We start from the raw sequence: 23,203 nt of genomic DNA on the forward strand, positions 1-23,203 counted from the left end.
GCATGCGCAGAACCAACAGAATGACCGAGAATCTTGTATGTTAGACTTGGTTGCGGTTTGCTGTTAAATAAAAGTTCTAGTTATGTTCTTCCAGAATACGTGTCTTTATGAGTAACCCAGGGTACGTAGAAAGAACACAACATGGTGTCAGAAGTCAGTCCGGAAGAATAATTCATTTCGCTAACATGGGAGAAGTGAAGATAATCAGAAAAAAAAAGAGTGCAAACTTTCTCGTTGTTTGCTAACAGCTTTAAGAATGGAAGTTTTGTAACCTCCATCGATGCTTCAGCTGACTGGAAATGTAGCTGAAAACTGGAAAAGATTTAAACAGCGTTTTGAAATTTATTTATCGGTGATCAGAGCAGATAATAAAATGGAGAAAACGAAAGCTGCAATTCTACTCGACATGATTGGGGATGACGCAATTGAGGTATATAACCATTTTACTTTTAAAGATGGAGATAGCTTGAATCTAAAAGCGATAATCGACAAGTTTGAGTCATTTTGCGTACCGAAGTGCAATGTGACGTATGAATGGTATAAATTCTTTACATGCAAGCAGAAAGCTGGTCAAACAATTGATCAATTTGTTACAGAGTTGAGAAACTACAGTAAAACATGTGAGTTTGCAGAGCTGACGGACTCTCTTGTTAAAGACAGAATTGTTTGCGGCATTCTAGATAATGCTCTGAGAGAAAGACTCTTAAGAGAACCAGAAGTAAATTTGGAAAAAGCTTTGATTCTCTGCAAAGCTTCGGAAACCGTTAAGTCGCAGGCTAAAGAGCTCTTTATTGAGAACTGCAGTGTACATGCTGTGAATAACCGCGAATATGTTAGAAAAAATAATGAAGTGACTACGAAACCGACGGCGAGCAAGACGTCATTTGAAAGAAAAAAACATTGTGATCGCTGTGGGTGGCAACACCGACCTAAAGTGTGTCCAGCGTATCGGAAACTGTGCAACAACTGTGGTAAGATAGATCATTTTTCATGCTGTTGCAGAAGTAGAAAGGAAATAAAACACGTAAATGCAGTGCTTGAAAATGAACATGAGGAGTTTTAGATAGATGTGCTTTGTGAAAACAAACAAAGTAAGTAAGAATGACTGGGCTATGCCATTACAAGTGAACCAAAACATTATTCTGTTTAAATTGGATATTGGAGCACAAGTAAATGTTCTTGCAGAATCTGAGTTTAATACATTAAAGCCAAGGCCAAAGTTACATCAGACAAATATGAAAGTGGCTGGGTATTCAGGTGCAGACATTCCAGTTAAAGGAACATGTGTGGCAAAAGTATCACACAAAGATATGATGCACACTCCTGCACTTGTGGTCGTGCCTAAGAATGTACAGTCAATACATGGTTTATCTGCCTGTGAGAGACTGAATTTGGTGAAAAGAGTATTAGTCCTGGATAGTGACACAGAGTCAGAATACAGTGACTTGATGAAAGAGTATGAGGACTTGTTCAAAGGGCTTGGTTGTCTTCCAGGAGAGCACACGACTAAAATTGACAACACAGTGCCACCTGTAGTACATCCATGTAGAAAAGTACCTTTTTCATTATGTGATCAACTGAAAACAGAGCTTGACAGAATGGAACTGTTAGAGGTCATACAAAAAATTGATGAACCGAATGAATGGGTCAATTTGCTTGTTATTGTTGATAAGAAAAATAGAAAACTGAAGATTTTCTTCGACCCAAGAGCCTTGAATCGAGCTATTAAAAGAGAGCATTTCAAATTGCCTACTCGTGAAGAAATTATGTCACAGTTTGCTAATATAAAGTACTTTAAATAAATTAGATGCATCCTCTGGATTCTGGCAACTTAAACTAGATGAACTGAGTTCAAAGTTGTGTACCTTTAACATTCCTCTTGCCAGATACCATTTTCTTATGCTTCCATTTGGAATTGTATCAGCTCCTGAAGTGTACCATTGAACTATTCACATGCTATATGAGCACATTGAGGGCGTAGATACTTCCATGGACGATATTATTGTTTGGGGATCATCTAAACAAGAGCATAACGCCAGAATTAGACAAGTCTTAGAGGCAACACGCAAGGGAAACCTGGAGTTGAATAAAGACAAATGTTAGGTAGGAATGCCTGAACCTACATTTGTGGGTGATATCATCAGCAAAGAGGGTGTGCGTTCTGATCCATTGAAGGTCTCTGCTATTGAGAACGTGCCAGGACCGCAATGTAAAAAGGATGTTCAAAGGTTTATGGGAATGGTCAACTACATGGGAAAATTCACACCCAATTTTTTGGAACAACTTGCTTCATTGAGGCAGCTAACAGAAAAGAAAAACGAATGGAGCTAGAGGTTGCATGGATGAACTACAACAATTGTTCACCCCAGTTTGGCAAAAGAATAAATCAAGGAAGGTAGTGCACCCGTGGCTGACAAGAGAAATTAGGGATAGTATCAATTCCAAAGAAGAAGCATACAAATTAGCCAGAGAAAGTGGCTCACCTGAGGACTGGGAGAAATTCAGAGTTCAGCAGAGGAGGACAAAGGGCTTAATTAGGAAGGGGAAAAAAGATTATGAGAGAAAACTGGCAGGGAACATAAAAACTGACTGTAAAAGCTTTTATAGATATGTAAAAAGGAAAAGACTGGTAAAGACAAATGTAGGTCCCCTACAGACAGAAACAGGTGAATTGATTATGGGGAGCAAGGACATGGCAGACCAATTGAATAATTACTTTGGTTCTGTCTTCACTAAGGAGGACATAAATAATCTTCCAGAAATAGTAGGGGACAGAGGGTCCAGTGAGATGGAGGAACTGAGCGAAATACATGTTAGTAGGGAAGTGGTGTTAGGTAAATTGAAGGGATTGAAGGCAGATAAATCCCCAGGGCCAGATGGTCTGCATCCTAGAGTGCTTAAGGAAGTAGCCCAAGAAATAGTGGATGCATTAGTGATAATTTTTCAAAACTCGTTAGATTCTGGACTAGTTCCTGAGGATTGGAGGGTGGCTAATGTAACCCCACTTTTTAAAAAAAGGAGGGAGAGAGAAACTGGGGAATTATAGACCGGTTAGCCCAACGTCGGTGGTGGGGAAACTGCTGGAGTCAGTTATCAAAGATGTGGTAACAGCACATTTGGAAAGCGGTGAAATCATCGGACAAAGTCAGCATGGATTTGTGAAAGGAAAATCATGTCTGATGAATCTCATAGAATTTTTTGAGGATTTAACTAGTAGAGTGGATAGGGGAGAACCAGTGGATGTGGTATATTTGGATTTTCAAAAGGTTTTTGACAAGGTCCCACACAGGAGATTAGTGTACAAACTTAAAGCACACGGTATTGGGGGTAAGGTATTGATGTGGATGGAGAATTGGTTAGCAGACAGGAAGCAAAGAGTGGGAATAAACGGGACCTTTTCAGAATGGCAGGCGGTGACCAGTGGGGTACCGCAAGGCTCAGTGCTGGGACCCCAGTTGTTTACAATATATGTTAATGACTTGGATGAGGGAATTAAATGCAGCATCTCCAAGTTTGCGGATGACACGAAGCTGGGTGGCAGTGTTAGCTGTGAGGAGAATGCTAAGAGGATGCAGAGTGACTTGGATAGGTTGGGTGAGTGGGCAAATTCATGGCAGATGCAATTTAATGTGGATAAATGTGAAGTTATCCACTTTGGTGGCAAAAATAGGAAAACAGATTATTATCTGAATGGTGGCCGATTAGGAAAAGGGGAGGTGCAACGAGACCTGGGTGTCATTATACACCAGTCATTGAAAGTGGGCATGCAGGTACAGCAGACGGTGAAAAAGGCGAATGGTATGCTGGCATTTATAGCAAGAGGACTCGAGTACAGGAGCAGGGAGGTACTACTGCAGTTGTACAAGGCCTTGGTGAGACCATACCTGGAGTATTGTGTGCAGTTTTGGTCCCCTAATCTGAGGAAAGACATCCTTGCCATAGAGGGAGTACAAAGAAGGTTCACCAGATTGATTCCTGGGATGGCAGGACTTTCATATGAAGAAAGACTGGATGAACTGGGCTTGTACTCGTTGGAATTTAGAAGATTGAGGGGGGATCTGATTGAAACGTATAAAATCCTAAAGGGATTGGACAGGCTGGATGCAGGAAGATTGTTCCCGATGTTGGGGAAGTCCAGAACGAGGGGTCACAGTTTGAGGATAAAGGGGAAGCCTTTTAGGACTGAGATTAGGAAAAACTTCTTCACACAGAGAGTGGTGAATCTGTGGAATTCTCTGCCACAGGAAACAGTTGAGGCCAGTTCATTGGCTATATTTAAGAGGGAGTTAGATATGGCCCTTGTGGCTACGGGGGTCGGGGGTATGGAGAGAAGGCTGGGTCGGGGTTCTGAGTTGGAGGATCAGCCATGATCATAATAAATGGCGGTGCAGGCTCGAAGGGCCTAATGGCCTTCTCCTGCACCTATTTTCTATGTTTCTATGAATCATGAACAGGAGAGGGCATGGCAAAATCTCAAGAAAGTGCTCACCAAAGAACCTGCGTTGAAATTCGATGATACTGACAGACCCATCAAAATCTCATGTGATGTATCTCAAGCAGGCTTAGGGGCAGTATTACTCCAGAAACATGATCGGGAATGACTACCAGTGGCGTATGCATCTTGTTCATTATCTGATCCAGAAACAAGGTACGCCCAAATTGAAAAAGAGTTGCTCAGCATTATGTTTGCTTGTGAGAGATTTCATCAGTTTGTGTCAGGGCAATCTATTGATGTTGAAACCGATCATAAGCCTCTGATTGCATTGTTTAACAAACCTTTAAGCAACTGTCCTTTGCGAATTCAGTGAATGATGATCAAATTGCAAAGATATGCACTGAATGTGTCATACACACCTGGAAAATTCATGTACACGGCTGACACACTTTCCAGAGCTGTGGATCCAACAACAAAAGACACTCACAGGAACTTTATTTATGTTTAGGTATTTATTGATACGGTCATAGAAACTGTACCTGTTGCTCCCAAAAAGTTGGAACTGCTGCGTCTTGAGACAGAGAAGGACAAAATTCTCAGTCAGGTAATACAAGTGGTGATGGATGGATGGCCAGATAATAGGCATGACTGTACCTCAGAAGTACAAGAATATTGGAACCACAGATCAGAACTTTCTGTTGTGGATGGGATATTGTACAAAGGTAGCAGAATTATAATTCCTAAAAGTCTCCGAAAACAAATGCTTGGAAAAATTCATGAAGGCCACCTAGGCATTGAAAAGTGTAAGAGAAGGGTGTGGGAAGTGATATTTTGGCCCAGGATGTATCAACAAATTGCAGAATTGGTGTCTTCTTGTTGAATATGCTTTATTTACCAACCTAGCAAAGCTAATGAGCCACTGCATCCACATTCTAGTCCTTAGAGATCTTATCAGAAGGTAGGGGTTGATCTGTTTGTAACTGACAACAAAGATTATCTATTAGTAACAGATTACTAGCCTTGTATTCTGAGGTGTGTGGATTGGGCAGAATAACAGCAGAGAATGTAATTACATGCATGAAATCAGTTTTTTTCCAGACCTGGTGTACCTGATGAAGTTTTCACAGACAATGGTCCACAATTCAAAGGTGAATGCATGAAACATTTTGCTCAGGAATGGAGCTTTGCTCATACAACATCTAGTCCAGTTTTCCTCAGTCCAATGGATTAGTTGAGAAGTCAGTAGGAATTATTAAGAAACTGATGCAAAAAACAAAAGATAGTGGAGGTGATTTTTATAAAGCTTTGTTAGCCTATCGTAGTACTCCACTTGAATGTGGATTTTCACCTGCTCAGCTCTTGATGGAACGCTGTTTGAGATCCAATCTGCCAATAGATGAGAGACTCCGGAGAACAGAGGAAAATGAACAAGTGAAAAGATGGAAAGATGAACACAAAGCAAAGCAGAAAACATACTTTAACAGATGTTTTCATCCATTACCTGAACTGCACCAAAGAGATGAAATGAGGATACAAGACAAAATGAACACATGGTCACAGAAAGCTACAGTGCTTGAAGAAGTACAACCCAGATCATACATGGTCCAAACAGAAGAAGGAGCAGTGCTAAGAAGAAGTCGCAAGACCTCAAGAAAGGGCCAACTTCGGAGTTTCAGTTAACTGATGCAGACCAGACAAAACATGAAAATAACAATGAAACACAAGAACTGTGTGAACCACTTAGAATGTCTACTTGTGTTCATAAACCCCGGAGAGACTGATAGAGACGTGTTAAATTATACATTTGTTTTGATTAATGTTGCTAATTGTTTTTCTTTTTAAGGAAAGGAAGATGTGGTGATATCATGTGTCACATGACAGAGTTCGGAGCATGCGCAGAACTGACAGAATGATCGAGAAGCTTGTATGTTAGACGTGGTTGCTGTTTTCTGTTAAAAAAAAGCTCTAGTTATATTCTTCCAGAATATGTGTCTTTATGAGTAACCCAGGGTACGTATAAAGAACACTAATTCTGCTTGAAATCCTAGGATGTCATTGCACGCTTTTGGCCATAGCTTCTTCCACACTCCAGTCATGCAGTTTAAAGTCACGTCATCCAAGGCTGCTCTGATATTGGCTACAGCTTTCATGACATTGTAGTTTTTCCAAAATTGCCTGATGGATTGTTCGTCTTGATTTTTTGTTTCCTCTATAGGTTGTTTGAAAGTGTTACAAAGGTAATAGGCTTCAAGTTCGATATTACTCTTTGATCCATTGTTTGAACTAATGTGGTGGTGTTAGGTAAACTGCTTCTACAGGAGTACAGGTTGAAAGCGTGTCAAGATTCTTAGGGTGGCCTGGGACATTATCAAGCAACAACAATGCTTTAGATTTAAGGTCATGCTCCTCACAATACCGCTTCATTACTGGACAAAAGCAAACCAATTTTAGAAAACATTATTCATCACTTAGGCTTTCTTGTTTGATTTCCAAATCACTGGTAGACTTGACTTTAAAATGTCTTTTATCGCTTGTGGTGTTTCAGAGTGATGCACAGTCAAAGGCTTTAACTTAAAGTCACCTTTAGCATTGCCTCCTAGCAAACAAGTTAACTGGTCCTTTGCAGCCTTGAACTCAGATGCACGTTTCTCTTCTCAGGAGATGAAAGTACGAGAATGCATTCTTTTCCAAAATAGGCCTTTTTCATCCATATTGAAGACAAGCTCGGGAGGCTAATCATCCTTTTTAATTATGGCCTTCAGTGTTACAGGAAAATCGTGAGCTGCATTGCTGTCTGCACTGGCTGCTTCACCGGAGATACATATGCTATCGAGGTTACTGTGCTGTTTAAATCTATCAAACCAGCCTCTGCTGGCTGTGAATATACCAACGTATGTTCTTCTTCTTGAATATGATTGAAGATGCTCCTTACCTTTCCATTATTATCTGCTGGCTTAGGGACACGTTTCATTCTGTTTGGTCATCCACACATATATTTAGTTCCATTTTCCATTTTTTCAAGCAAATGGCTCCTTGAACAAGTCATCTTCATTGATAATAACTTTGAGGGCATCATTGCAGAAGCTTTTATCTTATCTGCATTATCTATAATTGTTCTGATCGTCAATGTGGCCAATTTCAAAGAGGCACTAACATCAATTATCGCTCACCAGCTTCCACACGCCCTATCACTTGCAGTTTCACATCCATGCTAGTGCTTTTCCTAGATATCTTAGATGCACTACCCTCACTGGAAGTCGTAGGCCATTTTGCAGACATTATGTGGGGAAAAACGGAATAAATTGGTGAGAAAGCTCGAATGCTTACATATGTGGGGGAGGCAGAGAGTGAACTAATACATGATTGGCTGTGAGTGGCACAGACCATATGTAAACCACTCTCATTGGCTGACTGGCTGTAATGGCGGCCACTCTTGAGAATTTTTAAGTGTTGTTTAAAATGAAATTTGTCCTTTTAAAAAATTTCACTAAAGAATTGAATAACCGCATTGTAACAAATCAGTGCTATGCAGTGTAGCGTTGTACGGGGTTTGAGTGTGGCTGATGTTAGCATTGTTGTAGCTGCATTGATCCAGGCAGTGGAATGTATTTCATCATGTTTTTTTAATGTATTGTGTAGGCTGAGGATGCTCTGGAAAGTTCGGCTGCATGACTCAGCACATGACCTGCTTTTGTGGCCATATTCGTTCTGTGGCTAGTCCAACTAAGACTCTGGTTGATGGTGGAAGGTTTTAATAATGTTGTTGAATGTCTAGGGGGGTGATTAGGCTGTCTTTTGTCGGCAATGTCATTGCCTGCTGAATATTATTTGCCACGTTTCACGTTCCCTGTTGAACAGAGAAGTGGAATGCATGGGTGGTAATTGCCCGGTTTAATGATATAGCATCTGAGCTGCTATCTGCTAATGATTTTCTCTGTGGATGTGGTTAGCTGCTCTATATTTTAAAATTACACACTGCAAAAGCAGTATGAACATGATGCTGAGTAAGATTCCCCTCACTACTGTTGATTTATCTATTATTCAAAAGAAAGGTTTAAAACTAAAGCAACACACACAAAACACTGGAGGATCTCCGCAGGTTAGGAAGCAACTACAGAAAAGAATAAACTGTCAGCGTTTCGGGCTGAGATACGTTCTCAGGACTTTAAAACTAAAGTGCATTTTTCATTTTGGTCCATTTATAGGGTTCCAACGTACCCCAAATACTTTTATATTGTAGTTCATTGAATCAGTAAATTCAATGGCATACGAGAAGGTCATTTGGCCCACCTTGCTCAGACTGGTGCTTTAAAAATGGCAGAAACTTTTAGATGCTGTAATCTGAAACAAAGGACATACATCTGGAGGAATCAGTGGATCACCCGGCACTCTTGAGGCAGAGAGATGGTTGATGTTTCAGGTTGAGATCCTGAATTAGGGTGTCAACCTGAAAGGTTGATTATTCTTTTGCCTCCATATTTGGTGAGTTCCTCCAGTAGTTTGTCTTTTATTTAAAATATCATATCCACTTAACCCTGCAGCCCAACTCTTCCCTATTTTCACGAGTTGCCCGCTGCCCTTCAGAGAGCAATGACTTGATCTGCTCACTCCACTCCCCCACACCGTGCTACCCAGCTACAACTATTGCATCTGAGATCACCTCTGTTCAAAACTACTCACCAAGTACCATTCAATCGACAGCACTCAGTCCCACTAATTTCTTAATTTTTCTTTAAACTAATGTTAACTTCTTTCAGTTTCCCTGGTCTTTCTGTAAAGACCCACAAAATATATCTCTGCATTTCCTTATCCTGCTGAATACTTTTCTCTCTCAGGCTATAAAAATCCATATTAATTTGTGCTAATCTTTCTTTTTCCTATATCTACAGAATTTTGTGTTTCTTGTAATTTATTTGTCTATTTTTTAACAAATTATTGGTCTGAAATCGTTTGTAATCTTGAGTCTCAGTGCTCTTTTGGCAGCTTTATAAGTTGCTTCCTCAGATTTAAAACTTCCTTTAAATGATTAGCCATGGATATATCAGCTTTCTCAGGTGGGTTATTAACAAATGAGGCAAGATGGTCCAGAGCAAAATGCTGGAGGAACTCAGCAGGTCAGGCAGCATCTATGGAAATGAGTAGGTAGTCTACGTTTTGGGACAAGAATCCTCCTTCAGCACTGAGATGAAAGGGAAAAGATGCTAGTATAAAAAGTTGGGTGGAGGGGATGGAGGCTAGCTGGAAGGTAATAGGTGAAGTCAGGTGGGTGGGAAAGGTCAAAGGCTGGAGAAGAAAGAATCTGATAGGAGAGAGGAGTGGAACACAGGAGAAAGGGAAGGAGGAAGGGGCCCGCAGGGAAGTAACAGGCAGGTGAGAAGATGGTCCAAATGTCCCTTTGGCCTTGAAGACTCATATGCTACATATTAATACTTTAACTGTTAACCAATATTTGTTATACTTTTTTCCCTAACCAACCACAGCCAACTCACGCTTCACTGAATCTTAGATTTATAGAATGGTAACAGAGCAGAAAGAATCATTTTGTCAGTTCCTCCAGCATTTTGTGTGTGTTGCTTTTGTCACTGAATCCATATTGTTTTTTGGTATTTCCATATTCCCCAATATACTTCCCCATGTCTTCTACATTTTTAAAATTTAATTGAACTGGTTTTTGTCCCTCTTGCCTTAGTCCTTTACGTAGATCTGCAGGCAGACAGTGGTTCTGGCATGTTTGCAACCTTCTGGCCAATCCTTCATACTTTTTGAAACATTAATGCTTGGACTAAATAGATCTTTTTTTAATGACCTCTTGTGTTGTTGATGTTTGCCAGATAAATCCTTCTACTCTGATCCTTCTCTTGGCAACCACTAAAACGACAATGAAGCTAATTACTTTTAAATTTGTCTTCAACTTGACAAATGAAATCCTTTGGCCTGGTTGAGCCAGAGAGAGGCACTGTGGCACTGTAGGAGAGTACTGAACAGCTGCTGTTCAATATATAGCACACAGGTCGATGGGATAACATCTCACCATTTGTCTGTCATTATTTGACCCACTGACTGCACTGGCTACAAAAGCTTCAACGAATTCTGCTCAGAGTTTTAGGTCCTGAAATTTAGTATACAGTATTAAAACAATTTCTCTTTCTTCTTTTGTGCATATGAAGCCAGACATCAATTCCGCAGGCTTCTGTGCATTAATGGTTATTTTTCACAGTAAGCCTCTGATGACTTGAAACATGATGTCAAGGCAGGCAGCTCAGCTTTGAGTATTCCAAAGTAATCAAACAAAAAAGATGTAAGACAACTAATAATATTAGGCATAAAACTTAGAACAGTACAATACAGGAACAGACATTTGGGCCCAAGATGTCAGCGCTGAACACAAAGCCAAATTAGACTCAATCTCTACTGCCTGCACGTAATCTATTTCCCTCCATTCCTTCCACATTCAGATGTCTATCTAAACACTTCTAAAACAGAACTATTGCATCTGCTTCCATTATTACCCAGCAGCCTGTTCTGAGGATCTGCTGTTCTGTACATAAAAGACAGACATCCCACCTCTCCCGGAAGTTACGGGAATCTCCTGCATATAAATAGTGGCTTCCTGATGCCCGCAAATTATATACAATATCACGGAAATCAATTTTTTTGAGAGTGACCACGAGAGAGAGAGAGCGCGAGTGAGAGAGAGAGAGAGCGCGAGAGAGTGACCACGAGAGAGAGAGCACGTGAGAGCGACCACAAGACAGAGAGAGAGAGCGTGAGAGAGTGGCCACGAGAGAGAGAGAGCACGCGCGAGAGAGAGAGACTGATAGAGAGCGCGTGCACGCCATGGCAGAGTGTTCCAAAAATAGAAAATATAAAACGTACATCACCCCAGGCTACACTAAAGTCTACCCCTGCCTAATAGGGGTCAAAATAATGACTATGTTCCTCGCTGCACTGTTTGCAACAGTGACTTTTCTATTGCCCATGGTGGGTTAAGACCGTAAAAGACACATTGAGGTGAATTTAACAGGTGTCATTCATTCATCAGCATAGCTAATGTTATTTAAACTAGCTGGCTAGCTGCTAAGGAGCTATTCTATTGCAGACATCCCACCTCTCCACCTGTCCCAGAAATTTATGGTGCTACCTCCCTGAAATGAGTTTTTGCAGGGTGGGATGTCTGAAAAGATTAAGTTGCCCCGCACATCTCCTTTCACCTTAAATGCACATCCTCAAGTATTTGACTTTTCTGCCCTGAAAGAAAAATTCAGAATGCATAACATATAAGACTATAAGACCGTAAGATACAGGAGCAGAATTATTAGGCCATTTGGCCTGTCATGTCTGCTCCACCATTTCATCATGGCTGATCCTATTTTCCTCTCAGCCCCTATCTTCTTCCTTCTCCCTATCCCTTCATGCCCTGACCAATCAAGAATCTATCAGCTTCTGCATTAACTGTACATAAAGACTTGGCCTCCACTGCTGCCTGTGGCAAAGAATTCCACAGATCTATGCCTCACATAATTTGATCAACTAAAATCAGGTTTCCCCACACATGGGGAGTCTTAGACATTGGTTAATCAGATAATATACTCTGAGAAAGGAATTCTGGTTTTCTTTAGAGGGTATATTAAATAAGTAGGTGTACACTTGCTCTTGTTTTAATGTTTAACCTTGAGGTATGCTATCGGTAATCCAGAAAGTTAAGATAAAGAGAGATTGCTAGAATTACAATGTTATCACAATTTAGAGATCTGTAAATACACAGCAATGGTGAAGATGTGCTTCTGTCACCTCTGCTTCTGCCCTTCATTGCTTAATTAGTGGGAACAAAAACTACTCTGAAGTGATTCTACATTGGAAAGACCCACTTTCCAGGAATCTGTAGCTCCTGCACAGTTTCTCTTCTCTTCACATGTTGCTTGCTGGTGTTTGTCAGTTGTTTATGTGTAGTTTTTCATAAAAAATCTATTACACAGTATTTCTTTTTTTCCTGTAAATGCCTGCAAGAAAACTTATCTCAGGGTCACTTTATTAGATATACTTGTACACCTGCTCGGTAATGCAAATATATAATAAGCCAATCACGTGGCAGCAACTCAATGCATAAAAGCATGCAGACATGGTCAAGGGGTTCATTTGTTCAGACCAAACATCGGAATGAGGAAGAAATGTGATCTAAATGACATTGACTGTGGAATGAATGTTGGTGCCAGATGGGGTGGTTTGAGAACCCCAGAAACTGCTGATCTCTTGGGATTTTCACGGATAACAGTCTCCAGAGTTTACAGAGAATGGTATATAAAAAAAACTTTTAAAAAATCCAATGAGTAGCAGTTCTGTTGGGGGAAAAAGGTGGCTTTTTAATGAGAGAGATCAGAAGAGAATGGCTAGACTGATTCAAGCTGACAGGAAGGCGAAGAAACTCAAATAACCACACATTATAACAGTGGTGTGCAGAAGAGCATCCCTGATCACACAACACATCAAACTTTAAGTGGTTAGGCTGCAGCAGCAGAAGACCAAAAGTATACACTCTGCACACCTCTTGTACCTAATAAAGTGGCCACTGAGTGTGTGGTAATGTATATGTACATTGATAATAATTTTACATAGAACTTTGAACTTTGAAAATGATCTGCTTTGAAATGGCACCGCACAAAAAAATAATAGTTTTTAATAATGATGAGCACTTTGCAACAACAAGGAGATGTACAGGCAGGTTTTTCACCCAGAGGTTGGTTGGTACTTAGAACGGGCTACCAGAAGTGGTGCTGGAAGCAGATATGATAGATGTGTAAAAAGGCTCTTAGATGGACACATGAATATGCAGAGACTGGAGGAGTGTGATCATGTGCAGGCAGAAGAACTTAGTTTAATTTGGCATTGTGATCAGTACAGACATGATGGGCCCGGAGGGCCTGTTCTTAAGGAGTAGAGTCCAGTATCACTGTCTTTTCAAATTGAGTTCCTTCGGATAAATGCTGAGATCTTCATTTTGCTTTAAGACTAAAGTGCTGATATTTCCAGTACATTGGTGATGTTGGAACACGCTAAATTTTCCAGTAGCAACAATTATTTCTGGTTACTGTCTCTTTCAATTTATCTACATTGAATGTCTCTTTTTTTTTTAATCCTAGCTTGAAGATCCTCTCTCGTTTCCTGCAGTAATAGTAGAACAGGTACCAAACACGGACTTGTTCTATTCCAGTCTGGATTGTGATGATGTTTCTTCTAGAATGATGGACAATACCTCTCTAGATGTTGTAGAAGAACAAATAATAGAGGATAACATTGGCCTTTCAGGTTAGTACTTGTCAGGATGAATTAATAATAGTAGTTTGCTTTTTTTCTTCAAAAAATAACTTGAATTGATGAAGCAATTTCCTGATCTAGGGCTTCCAAGCACTTTATTGCTAACAAGTGTATTCAATGTTGTACTACAGGAAAGGCAGCAGCCAATCTGCTCAGAGCACGTTGTCACAAACAGTTGTGTAACAGTGACCAGACAATTAGTTTTTATAATACTTTTTGAGGGACGGACATTGGCACTGGGAATAACTTCCCTCCTCCTTTTCATGATGATGCTAAGGTATCTTTTACATCAACTTGACAGAGCAGGTACCATTTTAATTTAATGTCATGAAAGAGCTTTGTGATTGTAGAAATCTCTCAATACTACAGAGTTGAAAGTTAGTCACACATTTTGTGCTTGGGTCTGTGGTGGAGACTTGGTCCAAAGCTTCTGCCCAAGAGATGAGAAAGCGCCACACACTGAGCCCAATTTAACATCTTGAATTGTATATAGGTTACAGTGTTGCATTTGGAAGTTACAACTGTAGTCATATCTGGATATGGAAAGAACAACTTAACTTTGAGCTGTTTGTTGGGTTTTAACCAGCTCAGTGATAACGTTTTACCTTTGGATAAATGACTTGTAATTTCAGGTATACAGATTTCACAGAGCTCAGATTGGGATTCTAGAGTTGGGATTTACTAGTGCTGCACCAGGAGTAATTCCAACTCTTAGATCAGAATTTAAATTTAGATTTAATCATCTCTCAGGCAATGCAGAGGATGTCATGGCTGTAACTTGAAGATGACTATGACTGTTCCTCCAAGTGATCTTGATGATATCCATCATTACTGGTCCATTGATTATTGTAATTGCTAACATTATTGATATGGGATCTTGCTCTGTGCAAATCTTCTGCTGTATCTTCTACATTGCAACAGTAACTACATCACAAATGTACTTCATTAATCATCAACATGTGAATGAAAAGATGTTTAAAATTAGGAAGCGCATTCTTCTTATTATATTTTGATAAAAGCTTGAGGAAAAATAAGGAACAATGTTTGTACTCTCGACAAACATAAACCGATTTTACATCATTTTCAAAATGTTCCAATCTGTCATTTCATTTTCTGGTTTTAAGAACTATTCTCACACTTGTACACTTGAATATTCCAGGTCTTCTGCAAATCAAGCTGCCCACACATCCAGGCCAGAAAGTTGTGCCATATTAATCTAGCCTATCCAGCCATGTATGATACTTCCACAACTTTCTAAAATGCAGGGGGACAAGACTGTATTGTTCATTGACTGATCGCTATGAAAGTCTTTCAATACAAGTTTTATTAACAAAGTATTTATAAAGCAATTTAATGTTGAAGTTAACCCAAGTTTTATTTGATTAATTTGCAATAGAGGTTTAGGTCATGAGAAAAATTGCATCGTCTAACTTACAAGGGGCTGCAGTATAACAGGGTAACTAAATTTTAGGTTGAATTACTTCCTGCAGTATTATACAATGTCTCAGTCTACAGGAAGTTGCTCAACTGCAATGTGCCAAGAAATTGAAACTGCATCATAAATGTGTCCACTTGACTTGAGGGAAATAATTCAAATTTTTGGAGAGGAACCTCTAGGCTGACATCTAGTGTCATTGATTTGATGAACAGTCCTCACCCTTGCATTGCTGTGCTTATCACGGTAGCTGTCTATATGGTTGAAATAATGCTGACTGCTCTTTGAATTTGATTACAAGTTACATGAAATGTGGTGGCTTTTTTGGGTAGAACGTGGTTTCCTTTTCTAGAAGGTCACTTTCTTATAGTTAGCTCTATCTGTACTCTCCTCAAGTAATTTTTATGGTCTGGAAATCAGGAGAGGATTTGCAGCCAGAGGTCTGTAATATAAACTGGGTATAATTAAATAATCAAGGATCTGCCTCTAGCTTTCTACTGCTTGTCTGCTGCCAACAGTTGACTGGTGAAGCTGTTGCCTTATAGTGCCAGAGACAACAGTTTGATCCTGGCCTCCGGCAGTATACTGTATGTGTAGAGTTTGCACATTTCTCACACATGCCAATAACCGCAGATTGGTATTTTAAATGGCTATGGTAAATTACTACCAGTGTTTGGTTTAGCAGTAGAATATGGAGGAAATTGATGGGATTGTGGGGAGAATGAACAAAATGAGATTAAAGTAGGATATGTGTAAATGAATGGTTGGTCATCAGAAAGACTTAATGGCTGTTTCTGTGCTCTATTTCAACATTGCCTAATATGAGCACACGCACTGTGAGTGTTTCGAGATGCCTCATACTTTGTATTTAAACCTTCATAATAAATATGAATATTTAATAATGCATAGAATAAAATCACAACTTCTGTTTCAAGAAAGATTTAGGATGGTGTATAGAGGAAAGAATAGATGTTGCCAACATTTGGAATGGATTTGTAGATTGGGTAGGAAAAGCCTTTAGGTCATTGTAAGACAGATATATGTTGTGATGACTTTATTCAATGAATGATCTTATGGGACCTTCCTTGTACTTGTGATTGTGATGAAAAAATTTGTTTCTAGTAGTGCAACATACAAATTACACTTTTTAACTAATTCTTGTATCACAATCAACAATTTGTTCCTGTGTTATATATCATATAACCAGCTCAGTGCTGGAGGTGTATGCTGATGTTATTCTGGGAGTTATTTAATTGGCAAGCATCGGGGGATATGTAGCTTCTGTGCATTATAAACACAAGAGATTGTGCAGATGCTGGAAATCCAGAACAACACACAAAAAATGCTGGAGGAACTCAATATTAATGGAAATGAATAAACATTCGGCACTTCAGGCCAAGATATTCATCAGGACTGGAAAGGAAGGGGGAAGATGCTGGAATCAGAGGATGGGAAGGAGAACAAGTTCGAAGGTGATAGTTGAAGCTCAATGGGTAGGGGAGGGGGGATGAAGCAAGTAACTGGGAGGTGTTAGATAGAAAACGTAAAAGACTGGAGAAGAAGGAATCTGATAGAAGAGGAGAGTGGACCATGGGAGAAATGGAATAAGGAATGGCTACATGGGGAAGGTAATAGGCAGGTGAGGAGAAGTAGTAAGGGGTCAGAGTGGGGAATTGAAGAAGACACAAGGGGGGGGGTGGAGGAAATTACCAGAAGTTGGAGAAATTAACATCTCTCTCTCCTTTCTCAATTTCTCTGTTTCCATCTCTAGATACCAATGTCTTTTATAAGATTTGTCTACTAATATCTTTTAAAAACTACAGATTCCCACGACTATCTTGACTATATTTCTTCCCACCCTGTTTCCTTTTATCAGTTTCTTCTCCTCTGCTGCATCTGTTTCCAGGATTAGGCTTTCCTTTCCAGGACATCAGAGATGTCCTCCTTCTTCAGTGAATAGGGTTTCCCTTCCTCCACCATTGATGCTGCCCTTACCAGTATCTCCTCCATTTTCTGGACAACCACACTCACCCTGACTTAACAGGGATAAGAGTTCTTCTTGTCCTCACCTACCACCCCATGAGCTCGACATCCAACCCATCATTTTTCCCAGCTTCTGCCATCTTCAATGGGGCCCTACTCCAATCACATATTTACCTTCGCTCACATTCTCTGCTTTCCACAGGGATTGCTCCCCCAGTGATTCCCTTGCCCATTTGTTTTTCCTCACTAATCTCCATCCTTGCACTTAACCCTACAAGTGGCAGAAGTGCTACAACTGCCTGTTCACCTCCTTCCTCACCTCCATTCAGGGCTTTAAACAGCCCTTTCAAGTGAGGCAACACTTCACCTGTGAATCTGTTGGGGTCATGTACCATATCTGGTGCTCCCAGTGCATCCTCCTCTGTGTTGGTAAGACCCGATTTAGTTTGGGATCTATCTTTGTTGAACACCTCCACTCCATATCCAATCCCCATTTTCGTTCTGATGTGTCTATCCATGGCCTTCTCTTTGAACATGATGAGGCCACTCTCAGGTTGCAGGAGCAACACTGCTTATTCTGTCTAGGTAGCTTCCCACCTGATGACATGAACATTGATTTTTCCAACTGCTGATAATTTTTTCCCTCCCCCTTCTCTCTTCTTCAATTTCTCACGCTGCCCTTTTACCTCGTCTCCTCAGCTGTCTATCACCACTCCCTGGTGCCCTTCCTCCTTCCATTTCTCCCATGGTCCACTCTCCTCTTCTATCACAGTCCTCCTTCTCAAGCCCGTTACCTTTTCTACCTATCACCTCCCAGCTTTCTACTTCATCCCCACTCCCCCAACCACCAAACTTTGCCTATCGCCTTTCAGCTGGTCCTCCTTCCCTCCCTTCACCTTCTTATTCTGGAATCTTCCCACTCCCTTTCCAGTCCTGATGAAGGGTTTCCTCCTGAAATGTCAACTGTTTATTCATTTGCACAGATGCTGCCTGACCTGCTGAGTTCTTCCAGCATTTTCTGTGCATAATGGTGATGCCAAAAGGACCCACTTGAGTTAATTTATCTTGCCAAGTGATCCTAATTTTTCTACCCATGGCCAGTATCCTGAATGACTATTTTAACTAGAATTTAACTTGATGTTATAATATGATTTGAATCTTTGATACTTTGGGTTTCAATTTGGAGGATTCAGAATGCGATCTGTATAAGAGTGGGAGGAATTGAAGAGCAAATCTCCTTGCGTGCGAGTTTCTTGGCCCTATAAAGAGAAGTTAGGTTTAAGCAGAGCAGTCATTGTGGAATCAGCTGTTGTTGCAGTGGACAGGGGGTAACTGAGGTGTTGACTCAAGAGGCTTCGGCAAGAAGTGGTGGCGGCTCAGGTAAGTGTCTCTTTCTTCCTTCATTATTGTACGGGTAGAGCAGTGAGGAACTGAGGACAGTGGTATGCTCTTCTTGCATGATGCAGTAATTCAGGGTGGCTCCGGTATCCTTGATCACGACACCTCATTTTCAACCTTGACATGTTCCAGCACATAAGCCTATCCTATACTGACCTCTCTTGTCAAGGTCCCTCTCATTCAGTAAAGTATTCATTAAGGATCTCTATTAACTCATCCAACTACAAGCACATGTTTCTTCTTTTATCCCTGATCAGTCCTACTCTCACTCTAATCATCTTTCTGTTCTTCATGGATGTATGGAATTCCTTGGGGTTTCCTTAATCCTACTCCTGTCCTCTTCAGCTCTCTCAAGTCCCTTCTTAAACTCCTTCTTGGCTACCTTATAACTCTCAAAAGTCCTGTCTGATCTATGCTTCTGAATTTTAAGAGTACTTCCTTTTCCTGTTGATTAAAATATTCCACATTTCTTGTCAACTATGGTTCCTTCACTCTACCATTGCCTATCTCATTGGGACAAACCTAGCCAAAACCACATGTAAGTGCTCTCTAAACAACTTCCACATTTCCATTGTACATTTCCTTGAGAATCTGTTCCCAATTTACACTTCCAAGTTCACGTCTTATTTATTTATTTGTTTGTTTGTTTGTTTGTTTATGTATGTATGTGTGTGTGTTTATTTATTTATTAATTATTCTATACTTTGTATTGCATTGAACTGCTGCTGCTAAGTTAACAAATTTCATGACACATGCTGGTAATAATAAACCTGATTCTGATTGTGATTTATAGCATCATAATTATAAGGTAACAATGAGGGAGCTTAAGAAGGGACTTCGAAGAAACTGGAGGGGGCTATGATAAATGCCTTGGTGAGCATGATTAAGGAAAACCCAAAGACATTTGAAACATACATGAAGAACAGGAGGATGACTAGAGTGGGGCCAGGACCAATCAGGGATGAAAGAGAAACATCTCTGTAGTCTGAGAAGGTAGGGAGGTCTTTAATGAATACTTTGCTTCAGTATTTGTCGGTGAGAGGGACCTAGATGCATGTGAGGTCAGTGCAGGTGTTACTCTTTTGCTCAAGAAAGGGAATAGGGATAATCTTGAGAATTGTATATCAGTGAGTCTTTCATCAGTGATGAGGAACCTATTGGAGAGGATTCTTCGAGACAGGATTTATGAGCGTTTGGAGAAGCATTATCTGATTGGGTATAGTCTGCATGGCTTTCTGAGGGACAGATCATACCTCACAACCCTGACTGATTTTTTTGAGGATGTGACAAAACAAATTGATGAAGGAAGGCAGAGCAGTGGATGAGGATGTATGGCTTTTAGTGAGGTGTTTGACAAGGTTCATTAGGAACATCAGGTGGCACGGGATCCAGGGAAACTTGGCTGCTTGGATTCAGAATTGGGTTGCCCACAGTAGAGGACAGTAGTAGATGGTGTGTATTCTGTCTGGATGTTTGTGACTAATAATGTTCGGCAGAGATTTGTTTATTTATTTATTTTATTTAGTGATGCAGTGTGATGGGCTTTTCTGGCCCTTTGAGCCACGCCTCCCCAGCAACCCCTGACAAATCCAGTTAACCCTAACCTAATCATGGGACAATTTACAATGATTAATCAACCCAATACATATTTGGACTGTGAGAGGAACCCGGAGCACCTGGGGAAAACCCATGCATTCCATGGGGATGCTACAAACCCCTTACAGCATAGTGCCAGAATTGAACTCCAAACTCTAGAATGTCCCAAATTGTAATAGCATTGCGATAACCACTATGGTGTGGTGGTGCCCTGTCTGGGACCCCTGCCCTTTGTGATTTTTATAAATAATTTAGATGAAAAGTGGAAGAGTGAGTTAGTAAGTTTGCAGATGACACAAAAGTTGATGGTCGTGTGGATAGTGTAAAAAGTTGTCGTAGGTTATAAAAGAACATCAATAGGATGCAGAGTTGGACTAAGACATTACAGATGGCATTCAATCCAATGAAGTGATGCACTTTGGAAGGTTGAACGTAATGGCCGAGTACAAAGTTAGTTCCAGGATTCTTAGCAGTACGGAGGAACTGAGGGACCTTCAGTTCCACATTGATAGATACCCCACCTCAAAGTTGCCTTGTGAATTGATAGGAGAGTTAAGAATGCTTATGATGTGTTGACCTTTGTTAGTTGGGTGATTGAGTTCAAGAGCCATGAGGTAATGTTTTAGCTCTATAGAACTCTCGTTAGACCACACTTGGAACATAGTGTTCAGTTCTGCTTACCTGATTATACAAAGGATGGGGAGTGCAGAGAAGATTTACCAGGATTCTGCCTGGGTTAGAGAACATGTCTCATGAGGGAAGATTGCACAAGTATGAGCTTCTCTCTTTGGAATGAAGGAGAATGAGAGGAGACTTGATGGAGGTTTATAAGATGGTAACAGGAATAAATAAAGTGTACAGCCAGCAGTTTTTCCTCCAGGATGGCAATGGCTAAAATGAGAGGACATGTTTTTAAGGTGATTAGAGGAAAGAATGGAGGGGATGTCAGAGGTAGGTTTATTTACGTAGTAAGTGCAGTGAATGCATTGTGGATGGTGATGTTAGAGTCGGATACATTAGATAGATGAAAGAAAAATTAAGGACTATGTGGAATGGAAGGGTTACATTAATCTTGTAGTAGGTTAACAGGTTGGCCAAAGAGCCTGTACAGTGTTGTGCTGTTATATGCTATATACGGTTAGAATTTTAATTCAGTAAGCCGGGCCTAGGATGCAATAACAACATCAGGCTAACCAATTAAATAATTCCCAGTATAACTTTAAACTTAGTCACAAGATACTGATTCTAAGATGGTTATGCAATGAGTAATCATTAAAAAAAATTGAATGTTTATGAGTATACCCGATGCACTGCTGTTGTTAGATGCTGGTCTCCGTCATTCATGATCACATACACGGTTCATTCTTTGCTGATTCTTCTGATGCAGTGGACAGAATAAGTTGGTTTAAAAACATAAACACGAGAAATTCTGCTGATCCTGGAAATTCAAGCAACACACATCAAAGTTGCTGGTGAACGCAGGGTCTCGGCCCGAAACGTCGACTGTACCTCTTTCTAGAGATGCTGCCTGGTCTGCTGCGTTCACCAGCAACTTTGATGTGTGTTGCTACAAACGGTAGAATAAGTTGGTTTTCTAGATGGATGCTGACCACCAATCAATCATAGTATAGTAGATTATGACATAAAGCTAATTTATTGCCTTTAACGCTAACTTAGTGATATAATAACTCACTTGTACAGCATTCTGAGTCAATTCCATGAGTCAAATGTTACATTGGAAATTTAGACATCTGGAATAGAACAATGATAGAAAGTCTCTGCTAGATCTTTTTCCATGTAAGTTTTCCTCCTTTAATTAGTTATCCAATCTCCTGTTACTGTAGGCAGTGCATCCAAATTTTAACAGTTCATTATGTTTGGATGAAAAAAAAAATTCTTGCCATTATTTTGCTAATCAAAGATCTATGCCTTCTGGTGGTCAACCCTTGGAAATACCTTCTTTTTATTACTTAACCTAATCCTTTCATGATTCCAAACATTTATAACAAATTTGTTCTCAGTTGCATCTACTATAAGGAGCATAATTCTAGCCTCTGTAATCTCTTCTTGACGGAAACTTTCTGGTAAATCATCTTGTGCTTTTTCCAAACCCTTCTTATCTTTCCTAAAGTGGGATACCTAGAGTTGGGCAAAATACATTAGCTGGGGCTGAGCTCACGCTTTATGCAGGATTAATAACACTTCAGAGCCACTTCTCAGCAGATTACCTCTCATTTGGGATAGCTGTGGAGTCAGGATGGCTGGGAACCATTTTCCAAGAAAAGAAGGTTAAACTTCAGGAAGCTGCTGCAGTCTGCCCTGGGGAAACATCAAAGGCGGCATTATAAATTAAATATTTTAGTTTGAATATATAAGAAATCACTGACATAGGTGTCTTAATTGGGAGAATAGAACTGATGGGAATGCTCTGAGAACAAGCATGGACTTGATGGGCTGAATAGAAATATAAGACTATGACTGTTTTGGTGATGAAGAGTCTGTTAATTTTTGGATTAGCATGGGAAAGTGACAGGTATGTGATTAATAGCAGGTAAATGGGGGCATTGGAAGTGGGCGTATTATGACCTGCAGTACATCCAATCAGCAATGGTAGACCATCTGCTACAAAAAAACTCTTTTATTGGTTTCTACATTCTCTTGTCATACAGCTTCTCAGCCTTATTGTAAAAATGCTAAAATACCATCTTTGAGGATTCATATGGAACAATTGAGGATTCATATGAAGACAATTGAAGAAAATTAGAAAAATAGGGGAAGACCTAACATAGACCTCCTATTATTATACTGTTCTAAATGTCTAATATCTGAAGTATCCGTGTTTACATTTTGCTGTTAAGTAACTACTGGGCGTACTGTATGGGACTACTACTGAAGAGACCTCGCCATTGCCTGTGAGAAGGTACTTTGAGGCTTGTGTCTCACACACGTCAGGTGATCGAGAGTTGATATGCATTATTTTTTCAATTTCACTATGCAGTTATGTAGGTGCCATTTTATGTTGAAGCAGAAGTGTCAGTATAAAG

At 40.1% G+C, this 23,203-nt stretch overlaps 1 protein-coding gene across 12 annotated transcripts in view; it reads left to right on the forward strand.

Annotated features, from left to right (window-relative positions):
• The window catches only part of LOC134352946 (ETS-related transcription factor Elf-1-like), a 314,459-nt gene that overhangs the window by 244,047 nt on the left and 47,209 nt on the right, over positions 1-23,203 (forward strand). For all 12 annotated transcript variants that reach the window (XM_063060619.1, XM_063060617.1, XM_063060613.1 and 9 more), the window contains one exon: positions 13,573-13,738. In XM_063060619.1, coding sequence (XP_062916689.1) covers positions 13,573-13,738 — 166 coding nt within the window. The remainder of the gene's footprint in view (positions 1-13,572; positions 13,739-23,203) is intronic.

The sequence above is a fragment of the Mobula hypostoma genome, chromosome 10, assembly GCF_963921235.1.
Source record: "Mobula hypostoma chromosome 10, sMobHyp1.1, whole genome shotgun sequence".
In the NCBI taxonomy this organism is placed as follows: domain Eukaryota; kingdom Metazoa; phylum Chordata; class Chondrichthyes; order Myliobatiformes; family Myliobatidae; genus Mobula; species Mobula hypostoma.